The sequence below is a fragment of the Varroa jacobsoni genome, unplaced genomic scaffold, assembly GCF_002532875.2.
Source record: "Varroa jacobsoni isolate VJ856 unplaced genomic scaffold, vjacob_1.0 scaffold_909, whole genome shotgun sequence".
Classification (NCBI taxonomy): Eukaryota; Metazoa; Arthropoda; class Arachnida; order Mesostigmata; family Varroidae; genus Varroa; species Varroa jacobsoni.
In genome coordinates, this window is record NW_019213811.1 from 183,703 (window position 1) to 205,493 (window position 21,791).

The 21,791-nt window shown below is 42.3% G+C and overlaps 1 protein-coding gene and 1 long non-coding RNA gene across 2 annotated transcripts in view; both read right to left on the reverse strand.

Moving 5' to 3' along the window:
* The window catches only part of LOC111264876 (acyl-CoA-binding domain-containing protein 4), a 1,670-nt gene extending 840 nt beyond the window's left edge, over positions 1-830 (reverse strand). The window contains exon 1 of the mRNA XM_022841117.2: positions 317-830. Within this exon, the coding sequence (XP_022696852.1) occupies positions 317-323 (7 nt within the window). The 5' untranslated portion in view covers positions 324-830. The remainder of the gene's footprint in view (positions 1-316) is intronic.
* LOC111264880 (uncharacterized) overlaps positions 1-21,791 on the reverse strand; it is a 153,115-nt gene that overhangs the window by 68,012 nt on the left and 63,312 nt on the right. The window lies entirely within an intron of this gene.

Below are 21,791 nucleotides of genomic sequence, written 5' to 3' on the forward strand. Positions count from 1 at the left end.
AAAAAAAAAAAAAAAAAAAAAAAAAATGCAAAAAAGCGTACGACAAAGAACGCTCAACAAATGAACATAACGTGTTGACTAGGCTGTACGACTAAGTTTATTATGATTTACATGTTATAAAAACAGCAAACCGCATCCCGTATGCAATTTCACCATGAAAAAACAACTACAAAGATTTGAACTTTGATCTCTCGGGGGCGGCAAATAAAATGTTTGCCTCTCGTATTTTCTTGTTATAATCTGATTTCTTACAATAACATCGACATATCAATATAGAAGCTATATGTAGCATACTTCACCTTATATAGGTCCATACCTGACATAACTGTGGTGAACGTAACAGGCGCTGTCTTCAGTTAAATGCTGATGACCCGTTGAATAGCCTCGTTCTCCGCGACTGCTGACTTTTTGCAGTGCAAAATATTTATACTCACAGATTTTTTTCCCACTTTCGACAAATCGATGCTCACAGTAGAGGGGTTTCATGCATCAAGTGCACTCATTTCGCCCCTATAATTTGAAATACCGTCTCAGCCTAAATCGATTCGATAACGGAAGGTCAGCTTGTTTTTTTTTTTTTGCCTAATGCTCTAATTCCCTTACAAAAGTCAACAGCGTCTAACCTCGTTAACGTTACCTAATAATCATTACTTCAAGAATAGTTTCCGCTTCCAGCAGAGTATTTTTATCTCCTTAAAACAGTTAGTTGTCCTTAGCTTCTATTTGGTTGTTAATATATAACGAATATAGAATCTTTTTTAGCCGCTTGTTATATTTGTCGTGGGAATATGGATTATCAATTCAGAAACTGAACGACAAATAATTTTTGCACGAACTGTCGCTGCAGCTCATAGTAGCCAGTTAGCGTAATTATATAGCGTTTGACCCATCTATCTAAATATAATTCGTGCAGGGAGCATTATGACAGGTATTACATGATGATGTATTTAAACAACGCAAAAATTCAAAGGTATAAATGTTCATTTATATTTATTTTTTGGGAATTTCGGCCCAGTTATAATCATGATGATGATGATGCCAGCGCACGAAAGCTAACGAGTTTTTAAGAATCGATTAGATGTACCTCGTTTTTTGACCCTGTTTTCTCCGCCTTTCGAGCGATTGGGCTTGATTTCTAGCTTAGAATTATGCTGCCTTCCTAGGGTCAACTTTAAAAGTTAACTTTACTAATACTTCGTGATGTACTCGATACACTATTGGTCTTCGATTTTCAAAATGATCTAGTAAAACTTCGTTAATCGAACCTGCAGCTTTATTGTAAATACGTCTTATTTAGAGGGTCAGTTTATTCCAATCTCTTCTAGGAATACGGCTACGGCAAACAGAGAGAATATTGAATGTCCTGAAGGCGTACATGCGACACTCGACCGTACCACGCGTACTCCTCAATACACGCGTTTGGCTTATGTTAATTTGTAGCGTATGCCTGATCTGCGCTGTGCTTCGAATTGCAAACTTGTGCTTATTTGACTATGTGCTACGCCTTCGCGAAGCCTACTGTCTTTAACAAAGAGGAAATATGGAGAGATACCTCGATCTTTCACAAATTGTTATTTTTAGCACCACCGCTTACCACCGTCCAATGGATGGCGCAGGTCCATTGTGAAGGGTGCGGTTAGCGTAGCAGAAGGAAGAGAGAAAAAATAATAGGCGAAGTATTGGATGAACAACTCGGCGGGCCATGAGCTCCCTGTGGTTTGTTTTGGCTTGCTAGCGATGTTGCGCTATATAGTTCTTTGCCGTAGTTGTTCTTTCCTTTGACGTAGTTTTTAAAACTACGTCAAACTACAAGTCCTCGTGACACTGCGACGTAACATTCATAAGCAAAAGCTTATCTGAAACTTATAATCTCAAACGAGCACGCACAAGAACTATCCAGTCAGACTGGCCACTGCTAATATGAAATCTCGGGATTACATAGTAACAATACGAATAATAAGACCACCAATTAAGACACGATGTGCATCCGTGGCCTGCACGATTCCCCATAGATAAAGCTTATGCTGTCTTTGAGGCAGATTCAGGTCAGGACGATGTCTTTTCTATTACAGTTGGCCTGACAACGAGATGTTGAGGCTAACGTTTTTACAGCCGGCAATGGTGCCCACTAACAATTGGAACTATGATAGCCTTCACCAGTACACGCAGTCCGCGCACAAAGGGAAAACAACTTTTCTATCGCAGTTGTCCCAATTCATCACTTCGCTCGTTAGACGTCAGAGTGCGTTCTGTCGCACAAGTTGCTAGGAATGGTGATGGCGGCGATGCTATCAGCTATTTGGTCGCGAGTTTGGTTGTGTGCCACAACTAGACGCCGTCACTCTGTTCTTCGTTACTAGTCACAGCGGCCCGTCGAAAGCCTTCGACGTGGAGCAAGCTCTGCATGCCCAGATCCTAACTTGTTTCAGGCTCGGCTACTAAGTCCCAGCTTGGAGACTCTTCTTAGTGCGCGTACGTTATGCAGCTAGCCAGCGAAGTCATCATCTCTGATCTAATTCCGGCGTATAGTGATGTAGGCCGAGAGGGAGTTGCACGAGATTGTGGCCACAGCTGGAAATGCGTTATACAGCCAGGCAGGCCGGACAGCGGCCGACGCAGGCAGGCAGGAGGCTCGTTTTCGCCACAGCCTGCGCACTATCAGCCTGATCTTACATTGTTTGCGCACTGATTTCTCCGACACTACCAACATCAGTCTCTAGTACAGTTGCTACCTCATAGCCTATTTGACACACCTCAACCAGCTCAACCTTAACCCAAAACGCTGATGGACGTAAGTTTTCAATTGCTTCCTGTAAAATTCGCTTCCAATATACAGCCGTTTTTTTTTGGGGGGTACGACTACTATCTACTACCGGTGAAATTAAACCAAATATCTTAATGCATTATCTGTACTAACAAAAACTTTTAGGTTAAATTTTGGATCGGCGAATTTTACTTCTGTGAGTTGTGCAGCATTTATATACATTTAAATAAAGCGCATAATTAAGATTTTCTTCTTTCAGATCGCATTTGTATCAGGCGAATCATGTTGTGTAATGGATACAAATATCTGAGTCACTGCAATAACGACATTAATTCGAATTCAGTTGTAAATGTCCTCCAGAGGAATCACAGTAATTAATGTCAAATAGTTTTAACATGTTCGTTTCTAACGATTATATATATATATATATATAATAACAAGTAGATTAGCTGCAGCCATCATATGTAGCTGTTCAATGACAATGAGGTGTTATACAATGCTTCAGATACATGTTAACTAGAAGAGAGAAGTTAATCTCAACTTGATATAATATTGTCTTTTAAACGAATTGCCAGCTCGCATATGTACGAAAGATCAAGGTTTTTGACGACCTAAGTTTTGCACAGATATGTCCGTCATTTTGATATGTGCTGTTGGTCATTGGAGCTGCCGTAAAGCTTTGCTCGCCACGTAGCGTTCAGTAGTACGTTATGAATATTTGCAAATACAGGTATAGCTGTCGCGTATTTGCGGCGATGGGTGACACGTGCAAGAATGATGCTATCTCCAAGCGCAACAGACCACCAGAAGATAAAAATTCATCTGTGAATGGGGGCTCCACCAACGGCGTCAATAGTGGTTAGAAGTGGGCCCCATAAGGTCAAACGCTGCGACGTAACGCACAGTTTACTATGTACGTCTTGCGAATTAATTTTACCTAAGATCGCTTGAACGGCAAACAGCATATCCGAATGTAAATACCTACGTCACTGATCGCCTACGATCTGAATTCTCCTTTCGGCGTACTTCATTATGTGATTCATGGAATCAGTCAGTACAACTTTTTTTTCTGCTTATCACTATATTTGTCTGGCATAGCTATTCCCTTATAAGACCAGTTACGTATCTGTCAAAGAACGTTTGCGCTATATGAACGTAGCAGACAAAGGGTCATTCAAAAGGAAGCGATTGATAAACAAACATGAGGTTTTTTTTACCCTTGAAAATAGAGCAGCACGAATTTGAGTAAATCTAACCGCCTATGTGCCATAACATATGAAACTTTGGCGTGCCCGCGAGTTTTCATTGTTAGTCACGCCTGACAGTCCTAAGGATACAAGCTTTCTCTTAGCGACCACAACCAGCCTGAGTTGCTTACCCAGGAACTATGCTTGATTACTCCATCCAACAAGAAACTTTCGAAGCTCACACAGAAACCGTTGTATATCAAAATTGCTTTGTCCAGATTAAGAAAGGTAATGACCGGCTGGTGTTAATGACGGAAGCAAGTTTTACACAGCGACGATTGCCAATCACATTTTGTTATTATAGGTACCCGCCTCACAGACACATGACGATTTTCTATAAACGTCACTCACATATGTCTTGCAGTCCCGTAATGATACAGACGACAGAGTTGTGTTGTGATAGAAATGATCTCTATTTATCACACGCGCCTCCCCCTGGCTGCCTTTTTTTGCTATCTATACTCGGAACGGGTGCAACTACCCCCACGAGCGTAATGCAACGGCTGCTGTCATTGCCACTATTACGGTTGGTACTACTGTACAAGATATTGCCAGACAGTTGTTCTTGGTCTTGACAACCATACGTTGCTTACATTTCTACTCGAAATAGGCTTCTTCTTTTCGTTCGTTCTATACAGCCCCTACGGCTCGGCCCGTGTCTCCTTTTTGCGATCTTCCCGTTTCGTCCGCTGGCGTCGTTTCATTGTGCTTGCAGTGCCAGACGTCGCCATAGTCTCTGCAGCTGCTTTCCTTGTCGTCGCTATGCTCCTAAATTTGATGGCTCCTACATTCGTCGAAAATGGCAGTACAAGCAGGAGCAGGGCGGTAGTCGGTGTTGGCAGCGCCGGCAGAATGTCGAAAACGGAAAGCGTACTAGTAGTTCCACGTTTTTTAGTTGTCCCTAACTCGTCCGACTTTTATCAGTACAAAGCGACTGAACAGCAACCGACTGAAATGCTTCATTTTCGATCTGATCCTTTCTGAGCTAGTTGAATGATTCTGTCATCCGCTCATTAGTGGGCGAATATCTTTTTGTCGAGGCTTTAACTTCAAAGGGAACATCGGCTGGGCGTATAGCTTTCGAGTGGTGGTCGTGAACATCGGGGCAATTTAGGCTTAAGCGTTACCACTAGCAGACAGAAAGTATCGCAGGTATCCGCCCGATGGTTGTCTCACTGTAGGTAGTGAAGGATCACTAAGTACTACACCGCCGTGAACTTCTGTGTACCGTCGCTGTAAGGAAGGTGGCATCGATAGCCCATTTTCATATAGAGCTGAACAGCAACGCTTCTGATTGTTGTGACCGAATGATTTAGCGGCCGAAATGCGCTCGTGTTGAGGACGAACCAGCCTATAATAGTACTCCTCTATCAAATAGCCAGGAGGTTACGAAAGAGCTGAAAGCTGACAGCTGGGGGACGTTACGAGATAAGTTTGGGAAGGATGGCGACGTCACCGTATTTGTGCAAATATGAGCGATTGTAATGTTGGAATGGCTATTCTAAAATCATTATTCTCGTTTGTTGCTCGATTCGTACTTGCTTTTAATCTCGTTAAAGATTTGCTGTTTTCGTGGTTCCACGCAGCTTATCAGAGATGCACCGGTCATCCAGCATTAGCATAACGGATCAAGGTGAGGCACAGCAGAAGAAGTTGCTGCACCTACGAGCTTCACGATGAAGCTACTTGAATGACAAAGTTGAAGCGGTGGGGGATTTTAGGTATCTTCTCTGAAGGCCTAAGTGTATGAAGGTTTACGAAAACTATTTTAGCATATTTTTGGTTTTTTTTTTTTTTTTTTTAAATATTTTATATGATTTTTGGTTTCAGTTAACGTGAAACAATAATAATAGTAAAAATAATGATAATAGTGTAGCATATGTTCGTAGAGGTTTAACGCTGTACAAATGTATTCACCGTACGCTATTCAATTATTGATAAAGTACTTCCTACCAAGTAGTCCAACGCTGATTGGTATTACAGCTGAAATAATATGAACACTGGTCGTAACGACAATTGATCTTTTTCCTTAGCTGATTTTCCCCGTTTCAGCTTGCCTTGCCTTGCCTTAGTTTCACTGTAATCATCTAGCATGCTTTCGAGTATCTTCATCCAAACACACCCTATTTCCTATTATACGAATGGGGAAATTGAGAGGATCATTCAGATGAGACACTTCGCAGGCGGAGGCCGGCTAGGGCCTGCAAGGTAACCGACTAGGCACCAGCAAGAGGACAAAGTAAATTAATGCTATGTGGTGTTGGGCAAAGCAAAGAAATCAGCTTATATTCGACCTTAGAACCGCCGTCGCTGTTGTGATAACGGCCTATCGGCCGAAGTAAACATTGTAGAGATGCTTACGATGGCGATCGTACCATAAGTCTCAGCAGCATCGACGCCATTGTTCGCTGTGACAACGGTCGTTATAGCAGTAGGTCATTGTGTTTGCTATGTTTTTATTGCGTGCATTTGCTCTGCTGCAACTGCCAGCCGAGCGATCGAAGCGATCAGCCTTGTGCATATACTAGTACCCATTTGGTTAGCTATCTATTTTCTGCTACCGCCGCTGCTGTCAGTGCTCCTCGCGTCTTTCAGCTGCCATCGCTACCTACAATAGCCATCCATGGCAGTTGCCACACCTCTCCTATAAGCCCGTCCTCCTCCACTAACCGACTTCGGGATGCGAGCACCAAGCTGAAATGTGCCGGATGACCACATTTACGTGTAGCGGGGAGTGACGGTTGTGGGGAGGTCGTTTGGGGTGGCGGTAATCATGCTAGTGCAAGTGCGTAAATGTTGATGATGATACTGATTATAATGGCGGCAGAACGAAGCAGAAGCGACAGGACACACGGAACCCGCAAACTTTCCCAAATGCCTGCGACCCATCCTGCAGGGTTTACCCCTTTTTCCTGTTCTTCTTATCCTATTATTAGATATTAGTAGCTCAAGTAGAAGTGGTAGCTCCTTAGGGACTCATGTGTAACGCATCTTACATATTTGTAGCAGACGCAATGCTCGTGCCGACGTAGGTCGTCTAATGTAATGCCCAACGCTGGTTCTCAATGTAGAACTCAGAGCCCATATTAGTAGCTGCTTTGTACATGGACCTTGAAACATTTAATTTCAGTGGTAAGAGTAGAACGGCAGTATCAGTGGTGACGTCCGCAAACCGGTACCATCGATATGCAGATACGTTGAATACGGCGATCGTGGGCTTCTGTAGTGAGTTCTAGCGTACGATGCTACCCTTTGACTGGTTAAAGTGATTCGAAGCAGCGAGATGATAATGAGGTTATCATGAAACATCATACACACAAGCAATCATTGTTACATATATGCAGCTATTTTTTGGATATATGGAGTATATATTTTATGGATCTTACTAGATCCAGCTCTGCTTCGTTAATCTATGACCTGTTAATCTGACAGATCACTAACCAAATAAATGAACGCTCGTTGTTTATAGTAAACTATGAAAATAGTAATGGTAGTTGGCCATTTCATGTAGAATGAACGTCAAGCTAAGATATGACTGGGCACTGCACTCCTACAGTGTTGTCCTAGTGGCTATCCGCCAGCTTTGAAATGCATTTAAGCAATGGAACACCTTTTGTTCGCACAAGCTCACCCTACGCTATATTAATACGTAGAAAATCGTTCGCGGACTCAATGTTCAGTGTAGATGCTCCGCTGAGATTTGAATAAACTTGATGCGTTTATATCACGGAAAAGAGCTATAATATTTCAAGTCACTTTTACATTTTCGAGACAAATCAGCTGTGATTTCTAATGAAGGTAAGTTTTTTTTTGTTTAGTACTTCTATTTCTATTTTCTATGGATCTGAGATCCATATAGTTTCGTTCCATATAGTCCATATAGTAACGTTTAGGAAGTTCGTTTTGGCCTATGGCACGTTTTTATCATACCTCTCAACTACAGGTGTACCGAAATAATTGAGGTGATAGAGTAGTAGCACACAAGATGTGTGCAGGAATATAGTATTAAAATTGAAGTAACCGGTGACTAAATCGAGCTGCGCCAGAATCAATTCTAAAACAATTTTTTTCTGCTCTCAGTATTAAGTCTTATTATTACAATATCAGTCATTTTTAGTTACGCTGCTCTGTTGCTATGTGACACGATTGAATTATAAACTCGCCTTTACAAAACTTAGTTTCTTCATTATATGACAACACAGAACTCATTATCTCGTCATATAACATATATGCCTACTTGCTTGCTCCGACACGAATAATTCCTCACAAGTCTTTGTTCGGAAGTCGAATCGGCCAGCCCTAGCCAATTATACTGCTATACTGTGGCAGGCCATTATTAATCAAACTAAATTCCTATATAATCCCTCTCACCTATACACGCCAACGATGCATACGCCTGAATAAATACACAGACGTAATTTTGTTTTTGTGCCAGCACAGCCATCGACGACAAGGAGGACGACTGGGTCCGAAAACGTACAGCGCTTCCTTCTTTGCGGTACTCCTTCAACAAATCCCAATCGTTATCTTTTTGTATACAGACCACTACATGTATAAGTAAAAAAGCTAAGGACACGGCTCTGCCTTGCGCACCGTAGGCATATCCAGGAAGCTGTTAGGGTACTTGGTACGAGAAACAGGGGGTGAAATCTATAAAAACAGCGCGGGCTTGTCCTTTAGGGTTGAAGAAGAACGGACGACGAGTGTCGGTAAAGGAAACAGCGGTCGCAGGCGACGACAGTTCCAAAGGCATTGTTCTGCATTCGGCTGGCTTTTCTTGACATTTCCCCTAATCTTCCGAACGTCAGCTACCACGGTTCATAGATAGCATAGTAAACCAGGTTTTAGAAGCAGCAGCAGCAGCGCTCCGCTGAGCATATTTAAGTCCTTGTATGAATCCTTATCGCCCGATCCTCTATGCCATTACCGTATACACGCCCGCCGGCCATTTGTATATCCCATTATTTAATGAACTTTTTGCTTCTTTTCCTGTATCTCTTCCACCCAACTTAACCTTTTAGCTTCTCCAATTAACAAGAGAAGGGCGGCAATCCAGGATCGTTGAGCAAGCCGCTTTTCTACCCCCGTTTACTCTACCAGAGAACTGCAGTATGGTAACAGAATGTGAGAAAAACTGAAAAGCGGGTCAGCTAGATGTGGAGCAAGAGCCCTTCCTCTGGTGTCCCTGAAGCTTATCAACATAAATTTGTTCTATATTGTCGCCGATGTTGTCGCGATCTTTGATAAAAAAGAAAAACAAAACCCTCACGGCTCAGCGGCAGCACCGGCAGACGAAACGAAAACGAGGAGGTCGTCGCGAAGGATGGCCAGTCTTGATGGTCGACGGACTATCTTACGTGGAATAACTTTAACATTTGATGTAAGCAAAAAAGATTAATGACTTTCACCTTCTGAAGGAATAACGTCCTAAATGCATCAGAAGAATGGTTATTCAGACGAGCCTAAAAATTAGAAATTTAAATATTACTACAAATAACAACTGTTGTAATTGACTGGATGGGTCTGTTCAGTCTTGGTATATATAATTATTGAAGTAAGATTTACATTTCGAATCTGTTGTTTTGTACTGTTGCAGACTATAGTCTAATACTATGTCTAATCATACATAGGCGTGGCTTATATCTGGCTGTTAAATTGTCGACGTTAGCTCTCTAATGGAGTTCAATGGATCAATGACTGGGTACAATGTGTCCAGAGCTCAACATCCGCACATAGCCCATGGAGCACTTGCCGAAATGTCATAACGTTTTACGTAAACGTCCTTAACACGTTGTTTTATAACTTATCTGTGTGCTCTCCACATCCTGCTAACATCGGGATGTTGGAAAAACTTGTCTTTGTGCAAACAAATATATAGCATAAAGGATGATAAAATCATCCTTATTTCATTACACATATACGTCGATAGTGAAGCCACTCTATTTCCTTGTCGCTAAGATGCCCAAGTCAACGTATGTTATACTACATTTATTGATGAAATAATTAAATGGTGTTATGCTTCTTTTTATGAATGTCTTATATCGTCTAATGGCGTCAGTTTTGTCCGGCAAGGTTCGGAACAAGTATCTTATTATTCAAGACAAGATGAGTGCAAGCCTGCTGCTTGTTCGTTATTAAGGCACTTCACGACAGTGTCTCTCAACATGGCTTCTAGCCGTTCGTCCATGCCATCGCTTGCGCCACTTTGTGCCATCTAAAAAATACTCCACGTAAATATCTTTTATGTTATGTTCGTTTAGCTCAATGGTCTTGCCGTTCGACAATAAGCTATAGGTCCTGTCTTTTCGCCTTTTCTATTGACTGTGGACACGTCGTTGTCCTTTTTCCTCTGACAGGTTGCTCCAGATTTGTGAGAGGTCGTCTTTCAACGGCGATCGCGATCCTACGTGCTTATCGTACAAAAAAAAAAAAGTGTAACTTTAGAACGAATCCAACTGACACTTATTGCGCTTGTGCTATAATTAGATTATCTGAATGAAGGGCATTTCAGTAGCGCGGCTTCATACAGGGCGAGCTCACACAGTTTGAAAAAAATCTTTTGACACTTGGAAAATCTTCTGTTCACATGTGTAACATATTTGCAATAGGGACACCTGTTTCTATGTTCCTATAAAGCTATGTTATCTTTATGCATTGCTTAATAGGCAATAGCTACGGCAATGACTGCTATAACCACTCAAATGGTTTTATTGAATAATATCAGAACACCCTGTAGCGTGTTTACAGGATCGCTTTGTTACAACGTAGAAATAGTAAAAGGGTGTTGTATTGCAAATATGTGGTCCAGTTAAATCTGCATTATGCATGCCCAGTTGCTATGCTGTGTAAATACATATTCTGCGTGCACAGGAAATTGCAAGTAGTCATTTTTCCATCTCAACGCCACATCACACTTCGCTGTTCTTCGGGATTCATGGTTGGCCACGACGTACCGCTTCCTTATCTATGACATCGAGACCCTGCTTATTCACAACGGCGAACTCTTTAGCACATGTACGGCAGGATTCTCGTCCATCCCTTCCAACCGAAATGCGTGTACATGTATATTCAGGCTGTTAGCTTAGGAGTGGCCATTTAGTGGGATGGCAATTAACAGTCTCAGTCAATGACTGACTACTCGTGCTCTGGTAACTATATCATGGTAGACCTACTACGGGTAAAGCCCATACCATGCAAGCTATTATTATTTATGAGACCACTATACGTACACACAGCTCCGTAGCGTGTAACATACAAGCGAGTAAATAGCCTCGTTTCGTCTTCTCTCGATGGCTGCTGCTGCTGCTGCTCTATGCTGCTTGTGCCTTGTAGAATATGACCCTTCGTGGATAACCTCGTCCGAAGCTTCTTTCCAGGCAGACAGGCTATAGGCCCTTGGTGCGGTACTTTCCAGTGCTGTTGGCTATCGCTTGCTATGGGCAAGCATGCTATAGATAACCGATGTACGCACGGTCATGGGTTACCGGCTGGCCGGCCCGGCCGCCTGCCTCTCCTTTCGTCGACAATCCGTCGCAGATGAATCCCTTCCTTACCGCGCCGCTGCTTTGTGGCTCTCTTGTGGATCGTTCGGGCATGCTCTATGACGGGTGTCTCCGTCCACTGGCCGTGCTCTTCCAAGGAACGGAATGGCAACGCCCGTACAACCGTCGCCGCCGCAAACATATCTTCTATTGGGTTAGGCCATTAGGCAGAATGAGCCGACGCTTGCTGGGGTGAGTAGAGGAAAGTCACGGAGAACGCCATCTTTATTCACGTGGCCAGTCGTCGTCGTTGTTCTTGCCGCTATCCACCTCTTGAACTAGGAAGATGTGAGGATTATGTAACATCACGGACTGATAGAAAGGAGAAGCGTCACAGGAGGATCTATGGACTAAACATAAGCGACGGCCATGTCCTTTAGAGATGACAAATATTATTGCCCAACGTATTGCTGCAAATGTATCGTATTATTCGATTTATATACAGCAGCCATTTTGACTCTGTGTAAAAAAATTGATGTTCGAATGTTCCCCTATCGAATGTTGAATTAACGTGGAATTATTGGCTTTAATATGCATATTACATCACAGTTAAAAAAACAAAAAAAAAAGTGCTGTTTTGAGTATCGAAACATATTATTCAGGACAGTTCAGCCATTTTTGTGCGACATACAGATCAAGTACAAGGTTGCCTAAACTAGTATGCTACTTTTGCCAATTAGTGGAACAGCTTTTTAACGCATATAGAAACTGGACATTATCAGTGTAACAATATAGACACATCCAAAACAAAAGAGGTTAGCATGGACCACTATTGCCTGAACTTGCTCTTTTGATTGGCCAAGCTCCAAAAGCTTCGTCTTTATTTCGGGTCTATTTATGTCTGGCATGATATGGGGCTAGGTTCAATGCTGTGTTGGGTTGTCATTATAGCCTCGTTCCCAAATATAATGGACTTCTTTGCGCTTTCCCATTTTACACTGCAGTCAAGCATCGCAGTACGATTACCGATTTGACGACGCACGGTAGGTTCACAGGACAGAGAAAAGCAGGAATGAAAACGCCTTAATAGGAACGAACAAACTAATTCATATCATTTGGCATGACCGCTACAATAAACCACAAAGTCTCGCTCAAAGAACCCGCTTCCAAAAAAAAATAGCAGAATTGACAAATGTTTTCGTTTATACAAAGGAAGGTAGCATAAGTACTATACACACTAACTAAGGTGTTTATATGTAAAACAACGATTTACTATTATAAAATCTAATATAGAATAAACAGTTGTCGATCGTCTTAATGTGGAAAGATTATCTTCGTACGGGTTCTCTAGTGGGATGCTACCGATAGATAAACGAAAATAAATGCAAGATGCAGGCAAAACCCAGATCTGGATTGGACCTCTATAATATTTCACATAACCCACAAGGGAAGTGTAGATAGTTAGCGTCCGAAGCATACTAACTATAATCCGTACTTGTTTGGTACTACACTGTGTTATAGATAACCTGGCGTTTAAATAAACGATCGTGGTAAGGCTAAGAGGCAGACTTGGTTCAAATTTGCAAATCTGCTAAGGGTGAGATCAAAAGGAAGGTAGCGAACAAATTTCCGCTTGCTGATAGTGTCGCGGTCGGTGGTACGCGTGTGCGTAAGTGAAGTACAAAAAAAATATAACCACAAATTTGTCTTGTGGTTTTTTTTATGCCTGGCTAGATAAAGAGCGAGCGAAAGATTCGAAGGCATATTGTATTTATGAATGCTTCGGTGACCAAACGATACGCCTCGTGCAAACTTGACTCAGATTGATCCCAGTTGTGTATTTTTGAGAGTTAATTAATCCGGCTCAGAGCGTCGTATAGAATATTCCTATGTAACAAATCACTGTCATCAGCGGTAAAATAAAATTTGTTGATACCAGACGCCAAACACTCGAAATTAACGAAGCTCAATTGTGCAATAAAAACGGAAAATACCAATGATGCTAACACTGTGAATAAATGATGGTCTCACCGTAACCTTAACGATCGAACTACGCAAACCTCAAAAACAGGGTTTTTTCCTTTATTATTGTTGTTTTCTTGACTAAACCGTCCCGTCCCGTCAGGTCATATCAGACAGAAAGCAGCAGCTATATATTGGTCTGTCTATTTTTGCAAAGTTTGCCAGAGAATCTCAGTGGCTCTATTTTGTTTCAATGATCAAAAAAGCGTGAGTGACTTAATAGAGATTGTCTACAACCACTTGGTAGGCGCTCGTATTAGGTGTAGGGGCATGGCATGTAGGAAATCCTCATTACTCTAACAACAATATCTCACAGGATGGATAATATTATGTTTTGCGTAGACTGAAGATTTATTTCACCGTCAGTATCTGCGTAGTGATTCGTATGCTACCCGCTACTTCAAAAATATGTTGAAATTACAAAATTCTCTCATAATGTCAAACGCTTATGTCACATCAGTGAGTTGAACGCAGTTATCGCATACTTTTAGCGGGGGCAATGGACTAACGATTGATTAAAGATATTTTTAGATGGCTCTGTGACATCTACTTTTTACCTCTGGTAAAAAGTTAGACAATTGCGATATAACGTCGAGGTAGTTGACTGATAGCGTTGATTCTTTTTATGGCCTGTACTTTCATCGCATGTATTTTCGTTATAACTCATGAGGTTTGTAAGAGTTTTCTGCCCATTTATTTATTCTCTAGAATTGCTCATCGTATTACAATTTGAAATATGTGGTTCTAAGAAAAGCAAGAACATGTAAAATAAAATGAAAAAGCTACAATTTGCATTTAACATTCGGTCAAGACCAAGCAACGTATTGCAACGGGTTGAAGCAAACTTTACTGAATTCATAAAAAAAAACTAATCAAAATGTCAGCTCGTCTTGACTTTTCCTATCAAGTTTCGTTTTGACAAGTTTCATAGGTCGGAACTGTAGATTTCGCATAACGACCCTTTGTAGATCATCTATTTCGGGTTATCGGTGGCGGTTGGCCTTTAACGTTAGACAAATGCCAGCTAGAAAAGTTAATTCCCTCCGAGGCGGCTGCCGATTTATGATGCCCGCTATACGTGCTTGTTAATATTGCCTACCCAGATACAGTCGATTCGGTTCTGAGTAGCATACACACTTACGTTCCATGCTAAAAAACTTACTATAGAAGGAAATGAATAAAATCCAGTAGACAGATCGATGCGCTGCTGTTAAAGAGTAGCTTATCTTTCATATTGGATTAGATGTAAAGATGACCGCAAAAAGTGTTTTCATCAACAGCCGTAAAATTTACAGAAGTGCCGTTCTAGAGCTTGACATTCGTGGTATAGTGGTCCGCCTAATATTATTGCAGTTTTACATAATTTCGTGCTGTTGCCTGTGGTTCGTTCTCTTTCTATGTCGAACGGTTGGCGGACTTTTTTGAACTACAAGATATGTCGATTTCACGATCTTCCCAGTTTTACGGTATCAACAATATAGATAATAGAGGTCTTCTTTTGTAACGGGTATGGAAAATTCGTTTACGGACTGAATGACGTACCTGGACATTTTCTCCCGAATTGTCCATCGTGAGCTTTCAGTGTCGGCTGCCTGCCTTCAACGCGCTATTCACCCTTCCGTGTTGCTGAGTATCCCACAGGGCGAACTTCCGCGAGGCTCGAAAAACTTATACATTACTTTGAAATTGGAGGAGTATAAGTTGGTGAAGTACCGCATACGCCTCTGTTTCAAATCAATGTAAGACTTCCCGACTACTTATGTTCTAGCTCTTCCTCTGTCCCCACGACACCCTCGACGAGTGCCAAGCCAGCAACTTATAGCCTTTGACCTCATTACGCTTTCTATAATCTATTTGGCTTTCGTCCATCATACTGCTACTGTGATCCATCAAATCGTCCGCGCCGCATTGAATGCTGGGCGATGGGAAATCACTTGTTCGACCGCATCTTCTTCTCGAGATACGTAAAGGATACACGTATCCATTTGTATTTTCGCAATTTTAACTATGTACGTTTAAAACTGGCCGTGGCCGTCAGGATTTGGGTGACGTGATACGTGAGTTTTTCGTCATATCATGTGACTCGGTCGGTCTTGGGATGCATATTGCGGAACTTAGCCTTTCGTGCTGTTGTAGGATACAGTCTCCCTGTACGGTAGCGCACTGCTTCTTCATGATGGCATTTTGCCAACCACTAAAATGGCCGCTGTCGAGATTGCTCGACTCGTTGAGACTACGTTAACTGCGCTCACTCCTTGTGAAGAGAGCAGTAGTTTTTCTTTTTGTTGAAAGCCGGGTTTGTCCGTGCAGGGACGGCGTGAAATGCAACAGATTCGATTGTCGTCTTACACTTTCGGATGGCTCTACTATCCTGGGTATTAGCCTTGCAAAATCTAAAGCTCTTTTTGTAGCTTTTCTCGCTGCATATTCCATTTGTTGATTTTTCCTAAGTGAAAATCACTCTGAGGTACCCAGCTTTTTCTTAATTTCAATAAGGCTCTCGCGCAACCAGAGATATACTCGTTTCTTCGGCTTAAGTAAATGGCCTTACTCTTTTTTAGTGAAATCGCGATAAAACGCCTCCTTCCAACCCAGCCTTTCTTGTAGTTGGTGCAAAGTTTGCTCTATCCTGAAGGGTGTCTTTTTTCCGTCAGTAGCCAACAGGGCCAAAGCCACGGCATTGGCGTAGGCTAGACACACGGTTCCCTTTGGGAAACTCGACATGTTGAGGATGTCACCGGAAGCGAAATTCCATGGAGTAAGTATTCGTAGGTACGGAAAATTCCTTTCCCCTCAGGCGCCTCAAGGCCCTCATGATCACTTTCAGTTCGTAATGTTTTGCATCTGAAAGAATCAGGACCACGAACTACTTTATCTTTCGTTATTTCTGCCTGTCTTGACGTGCATTACTGGAAACTCCCTTGATAGCCGCCGAAAAATACAATCCTTTGTGGAAACTTTTTTGCGCTTTATAAAACGCCATGTGTGTTTCGAGCCTGGTAATTATTCAATTTTCTGTGATTCTGACGGTGATGTTCAGAAGGCATATTTGAGATAGACTGACAGACCCGTCCCTTTTTTGGGAGTTATATATAAGGATAGGTTTCGTCTCCTTCGATGCCTCGGGAATCTGGCCGTCCTTGAAGAGTCGATATACCAGGTCTTTAAATAGTACAGGCAATATTTTATGAGCATTTTCACAGCCTTACCACCGTGAAAACGATAATATAAACATTATCTGAACCCAGTGCTCTGCCTGATGTCAGCGGCAGTCTCGTTGTTTCAATCAAAATGACCGCCGACTGTCTTCCTCGTTCACTGGCGAGTTTCACTGTTGACTCCCTTAACAGTTGCCTGGGGCGGTGATGTGTGACAACCTTTTCGACCATATATAGCGGTAGCGTTAAGGAATTTTTTTTTTCAGCTCATTCATAACATTTTATCCAGTACTTCGAACTTGTCTTTTTCTCTCTCTTTAGTTAATTCATTCTGCTTTGTTACCTTACTTCACTTAAGGAGAGCCTCTGAAAGCTCAACATGCCGGCAGTAAATTAATCGTCGGTATACCTTCTAAGACGATCTTGGTGCCGCCTTTGCACAAGCGTTTACGAGTGCTCACCTAAACCATTGTAATAAATGATCTCATCAGCTTGTCCACTTCCTCTGTAAATCTCATTTTGAAACTGGTTATGGTAAAGTCCTCACATCTCCAACTTTCTCTTAGATGAGAGAAAGTGCTGTTGAACTCGTTTATCGATGCACACTTGGTTAATCAAATATCTGTGATCTTTTCTGCGCAGCCCTCTTTCGGCCCATTGCCATTATGTGAGCGCTAAAAGGACACCCTAGTATGCGATTAGAAAATCAATGAACGATTTCTTGTTGTTTTGGGCGATTAGGGATCATCACTTATGAGAATCAAGTTTATTGTTCTGCAAGCCACTGCTGAAAGTACCGTATTTTTACAAACGTATATGGTTCTACTTTTCCTATAGTTTTGAGTTGGAGCCCCAGTAAGGCAAATTTCTTTGTGATCCCCTACGCTTCTAGTTTCTTCGTCAAGCCTCCTAAACCGCGCTCGAAATTCTTTTTTTCTCGGTTGGGTAAGTGGTAGCAGGTGTATATTACCGCCATTTCATCCATATCTGTCTATGTAGATTAATTTCCAATCCCAGTGCCTCTGTTCGCCAACATGTTATTGTGCTCTATTTCACCAAACCGCCGCGTCGATCAAGAACCTGATTTGCTTCTACCCGATTTGGTTCAGTCCGAGGTCGATGTCTAGCCTTTGGGTTACCTCGCTAGACAAGTCGTGCGCCCCCCGACAGCGGTTAGGGCGACTTGTAAGACCTTAAGCATTCTATCTAATCGTCCTGCCTCTTTCGAACGTGTTGAACCCTAGCTTATCTAGGATCGGCACCCTTTGTTGTTTTTTCTGTACCTTCTCGTCTGCTGTTTTCGGTTCCGCCGCTGCGCCTCTTGTGTGGCTGCTTTCTGGAAGGCAGGAGAGGTTTGTTTTCGACCATTCCTCATTTCTTCAAATGTTCTGCGATACATCGGATACACCATGGAGTTCACAGGATACCAGTATCGTCCAATCTATAGCTATAGCCGTAGCATGCGTGCAGTCTTTGGCTACGCGCTGTATTTGAAGCCTTTTATCTCGTCTGCCCTATCATTATTGCCATCCTTCGCGTATTGTCCCACTTTTGGTTATTAAAGCAGATCTGCAATTTAATCCAGAACTTTTCAGCGGTACTCGCTTTGAGACAGAAGACTTTTGGCAGCTAACCATGGTATGGTACCAGCATAATTTCATCGGCCGTTTTTCCTTATTCTGGCATTTTCTGCACGAAATTTCATGGCCGGTAAATGATTGAACCTCGCTTGTAGGCCGGCCTCAGCCTTACCTACGTCCAGAAATAAGTTCATACTATATGAAACCACTGTTATGGTGGGCTGAGTCGTCTAATGTGTATCTACTTCGCCCACATACGCCCCTACGCGTTACGTCTGTATAGGTTGCCTTGCCGCCGAATCTATTTCATGGACCTTTATAATAAGGTCTCCGTCTCTGGTCTTTGTGACAAGGCTGATCTTTATGCCAATTTCATCCGACCTGATGTAATTGTTAATAGGAGGGTGGCCCCAAAGGTGCGTTCGTCTTTTATTTTAATCTTGATGACTCTCTGCGCACTAATGGTTTTTCTCCTGCACTTCTTTGACTTGCGAGAAGAGCTTTGTGTCGGAAACGATAGACGCTTCCCTATCGTTAGCTCGACACGGCAGTCAGATTTTGTGTAACAGGCCTTGACCGCTTGTGGTATCGACAACCCGTTCTACTTCTCTTTTATATAGAGTATCAGTCGTCCGTAATTCCGTTCTATCCGTATCGTTCTCAATGACCATTGAAGGGTTACTCAGGAAACCCGTATATGTCTCATCTGCTTTCAGTGTCTCAATATAGAGCGTTTTCTCGGACGCTTGTGGATTTAATAGCGCCGGGTCTCGCTCCGCCCCATTGTCGACGATTTCCAGTGTCGCAACGCCTTGCACCGTAGCCGATGGGCAGTTTCATAACTGTTGCGGCAGATTGATGCCGCGCAGAAAATTGTTTCATCAGTGCTTTGTCTTTCTCGAAACCATGGTGACTACTAATACTCTTACGCATAAGTACGACGATCGAGCACGACCTTAAATTATTCTTTAACGATAAGGCCGTCAGATCATTAAGCGTTTGTGACTAATCAAGAGTTTTCTTTAATTTTTCCCGCTAAATACACGACCCTAAACTCCTCCGAGCGTGCTTATTGCTATATTGCAAACTTATTGCATTTGCAGTACAGAGATGTTATGTGATTAGGCGCAGTCAACCCTGTAGTCGCTAAGTGTTTCTTCCAGCCGTTTCCATACTCCTTTCGAGAAGTAAATCTTCATTCTGCTTGTTGTTATGGCGTTCCCTACAGTCAACTGAGGGTTCTTGAATTTCTCTTTTAGACCCTTTAACGATGCCATAGAACCGTTGACTTAGCTAAAGACATCTGCACACTCCATCGGAACGTTATTTGCCTGAACGGCTGATCATACTTAAGCTGTTCTACTTAACTAACTAGGCTGGGTCGGCAGGTGTACTCTTCAGCTTTAGTGAGCCGTGAGGCGACCTGTTTGCATCTCTCTTCCTGTTATTCGCTGTGGGATTACGCATGTGGCAGTAATCCATTCGTATAGCCTCCTCATTTTCCGAGCTTGCCAGGACTATCTCCTCGAATACGTCCTGCTTGTCGTCCCGCCGCTATTAAAGGGTGCTCCGGTTCACGCAAATAATCAACTATTTTCATTATCGTAGCACGCTGTTGCGCACATCTGGACCCAGCTCTGCATATAGCCTGTTTGTGATAGTTTGAATGTGTTAATAAGCAAAACATTTTATTTCCTCCCTAATGCGTTATTGGATGAATCAAGTTTGGATATAAGTCAGCTGCAGGCAGGACAGGGAAATTCTGCCAAACTGAAGCAGAAATAAAAAATGCGTCCCCATGTTGTCCTAAAATACGTGTTTTAAAATCAATTCAGCTGTGCGCGAAATTACTTGGCGCTGTGGCGCTAGATAAAACAAACACGTAAATACTTGTGTATTTGCTTCCCTTAGCAGAACAACATTTAAACAGATCAAATTGAAACTAACACCAACTTCAACATCCTCTGCAACAAAATACTATTTATGCTTTTTACAGTCAGAGTTCTTTTTCTGCAGTTACTGGCTCACCTGCATATAGGCGCAAACGTCCTCATACGTTCTCTGGATAGAATCCAGAGATCCAGATTCAACATGAACCAGTGCCCCATGCCACAATCCCATTTGAGCCTGCCATCTCGTCTGCAAGCATGAACTGGATGAATAAGTAAGTAAGGTCTTTAGTAGAAAAACGTAGGCATACGTCGCAAAACAGCGTTAGCCGAGAAAACCGACGATGCTCCAAACGCTTTTTCCGACTTCAGGCTTTTCTGGTTCCTTTGGCCGTCCCAATCCATCCAATTCTTCCTGCTCTTCGTTCATTGTACCACCATTATCTCTCGAGTCGCCGTCGCCCGCCCTCACCCTTCCCTGCTAATCAGTCGACTGACACACGAACCAGTGAATAATGCCGACTTATCTACACCCAGCCCATTATCCACGGCCGTAGATGCGTCGCTGCCGATAACCGGCTAGTCTTCCCAGAAATCTTGTTCCCAGTAAGCATGATCTTTCTCTCCCTCACGACTCTCTTTCCCTGTTCCGCCGTCAATGGAACCCTAATATACCCAAAACACCTTCAATGTTCGTCGAGATAGCACGAGGAGCTAATGCATTCGGTGGTACAAAACACTATACTTCTGGATTCGATGTTTTCCTTGATGTTATGACGCTTTTAAAATGTTCCCCTTTTTGATTTGTTGCCGAGTCTCTAACATACCGCATGTAGCAACCAATATAGATAATTCCAGTGGGAAGAAGGGACATATGGAAATGTATTCAAGGATTTTACTAACTGCCCGCCTAACAAAACGGGTAGTCGAAGGGGATTCAATTGTAGTTCACTAATAGATTAGCGCTCCGGTTGATACCTTTACAATCTGATACAGATCCAGTCTAGGTGTGTAATTTGACGATGCGCCAGCTTTTGTATGGGCAGACACAACAGTTATTCCACCCAAATAAAAGGCGACAAAGTAAGAGCCGTTAATATAGAATTTTATTTATAATCGCTGACGTTAGTGGAACTATTTAGAAAATGTTCGATTAAAGATTCTGGACAGATTGAGAGTACTATTTATCGACGTTGCACCTTCCATAAAGTGAAATGATAAAGCAAATTGGTATACATATATATGGTAGACGTCATAGTGTAGTAAATATAGCGTGGCATCTAAGTTGTGATTTTTACAATATCAATATGTTATCTTTAAGTATCAACGATACTTCAATCAGTTATTAGTTCTATTAATTAAATATTTTATAGAAGTAAAAGAAGTATTTATTCAGCTGTCATAGACGAGGGGTGTTATAGAAGTAGATCGAGGCTGCCTAGTTTCACTCTCTGAATAACATTTGCTGTACATATGCTACGACCATATGGAGCCAATGCTTTTCCTGTACTTAAAACAACTGTAGGCCGAAAGCCCGTATTCATTGCTGGTTAAATATAGTGCCCGATATAACTTTCTAATGGGTCATTAGAACTACTCAACCTTATATTTCTACCCAGAATGCCTAAAAAAGGATCAGGGTTTATATCA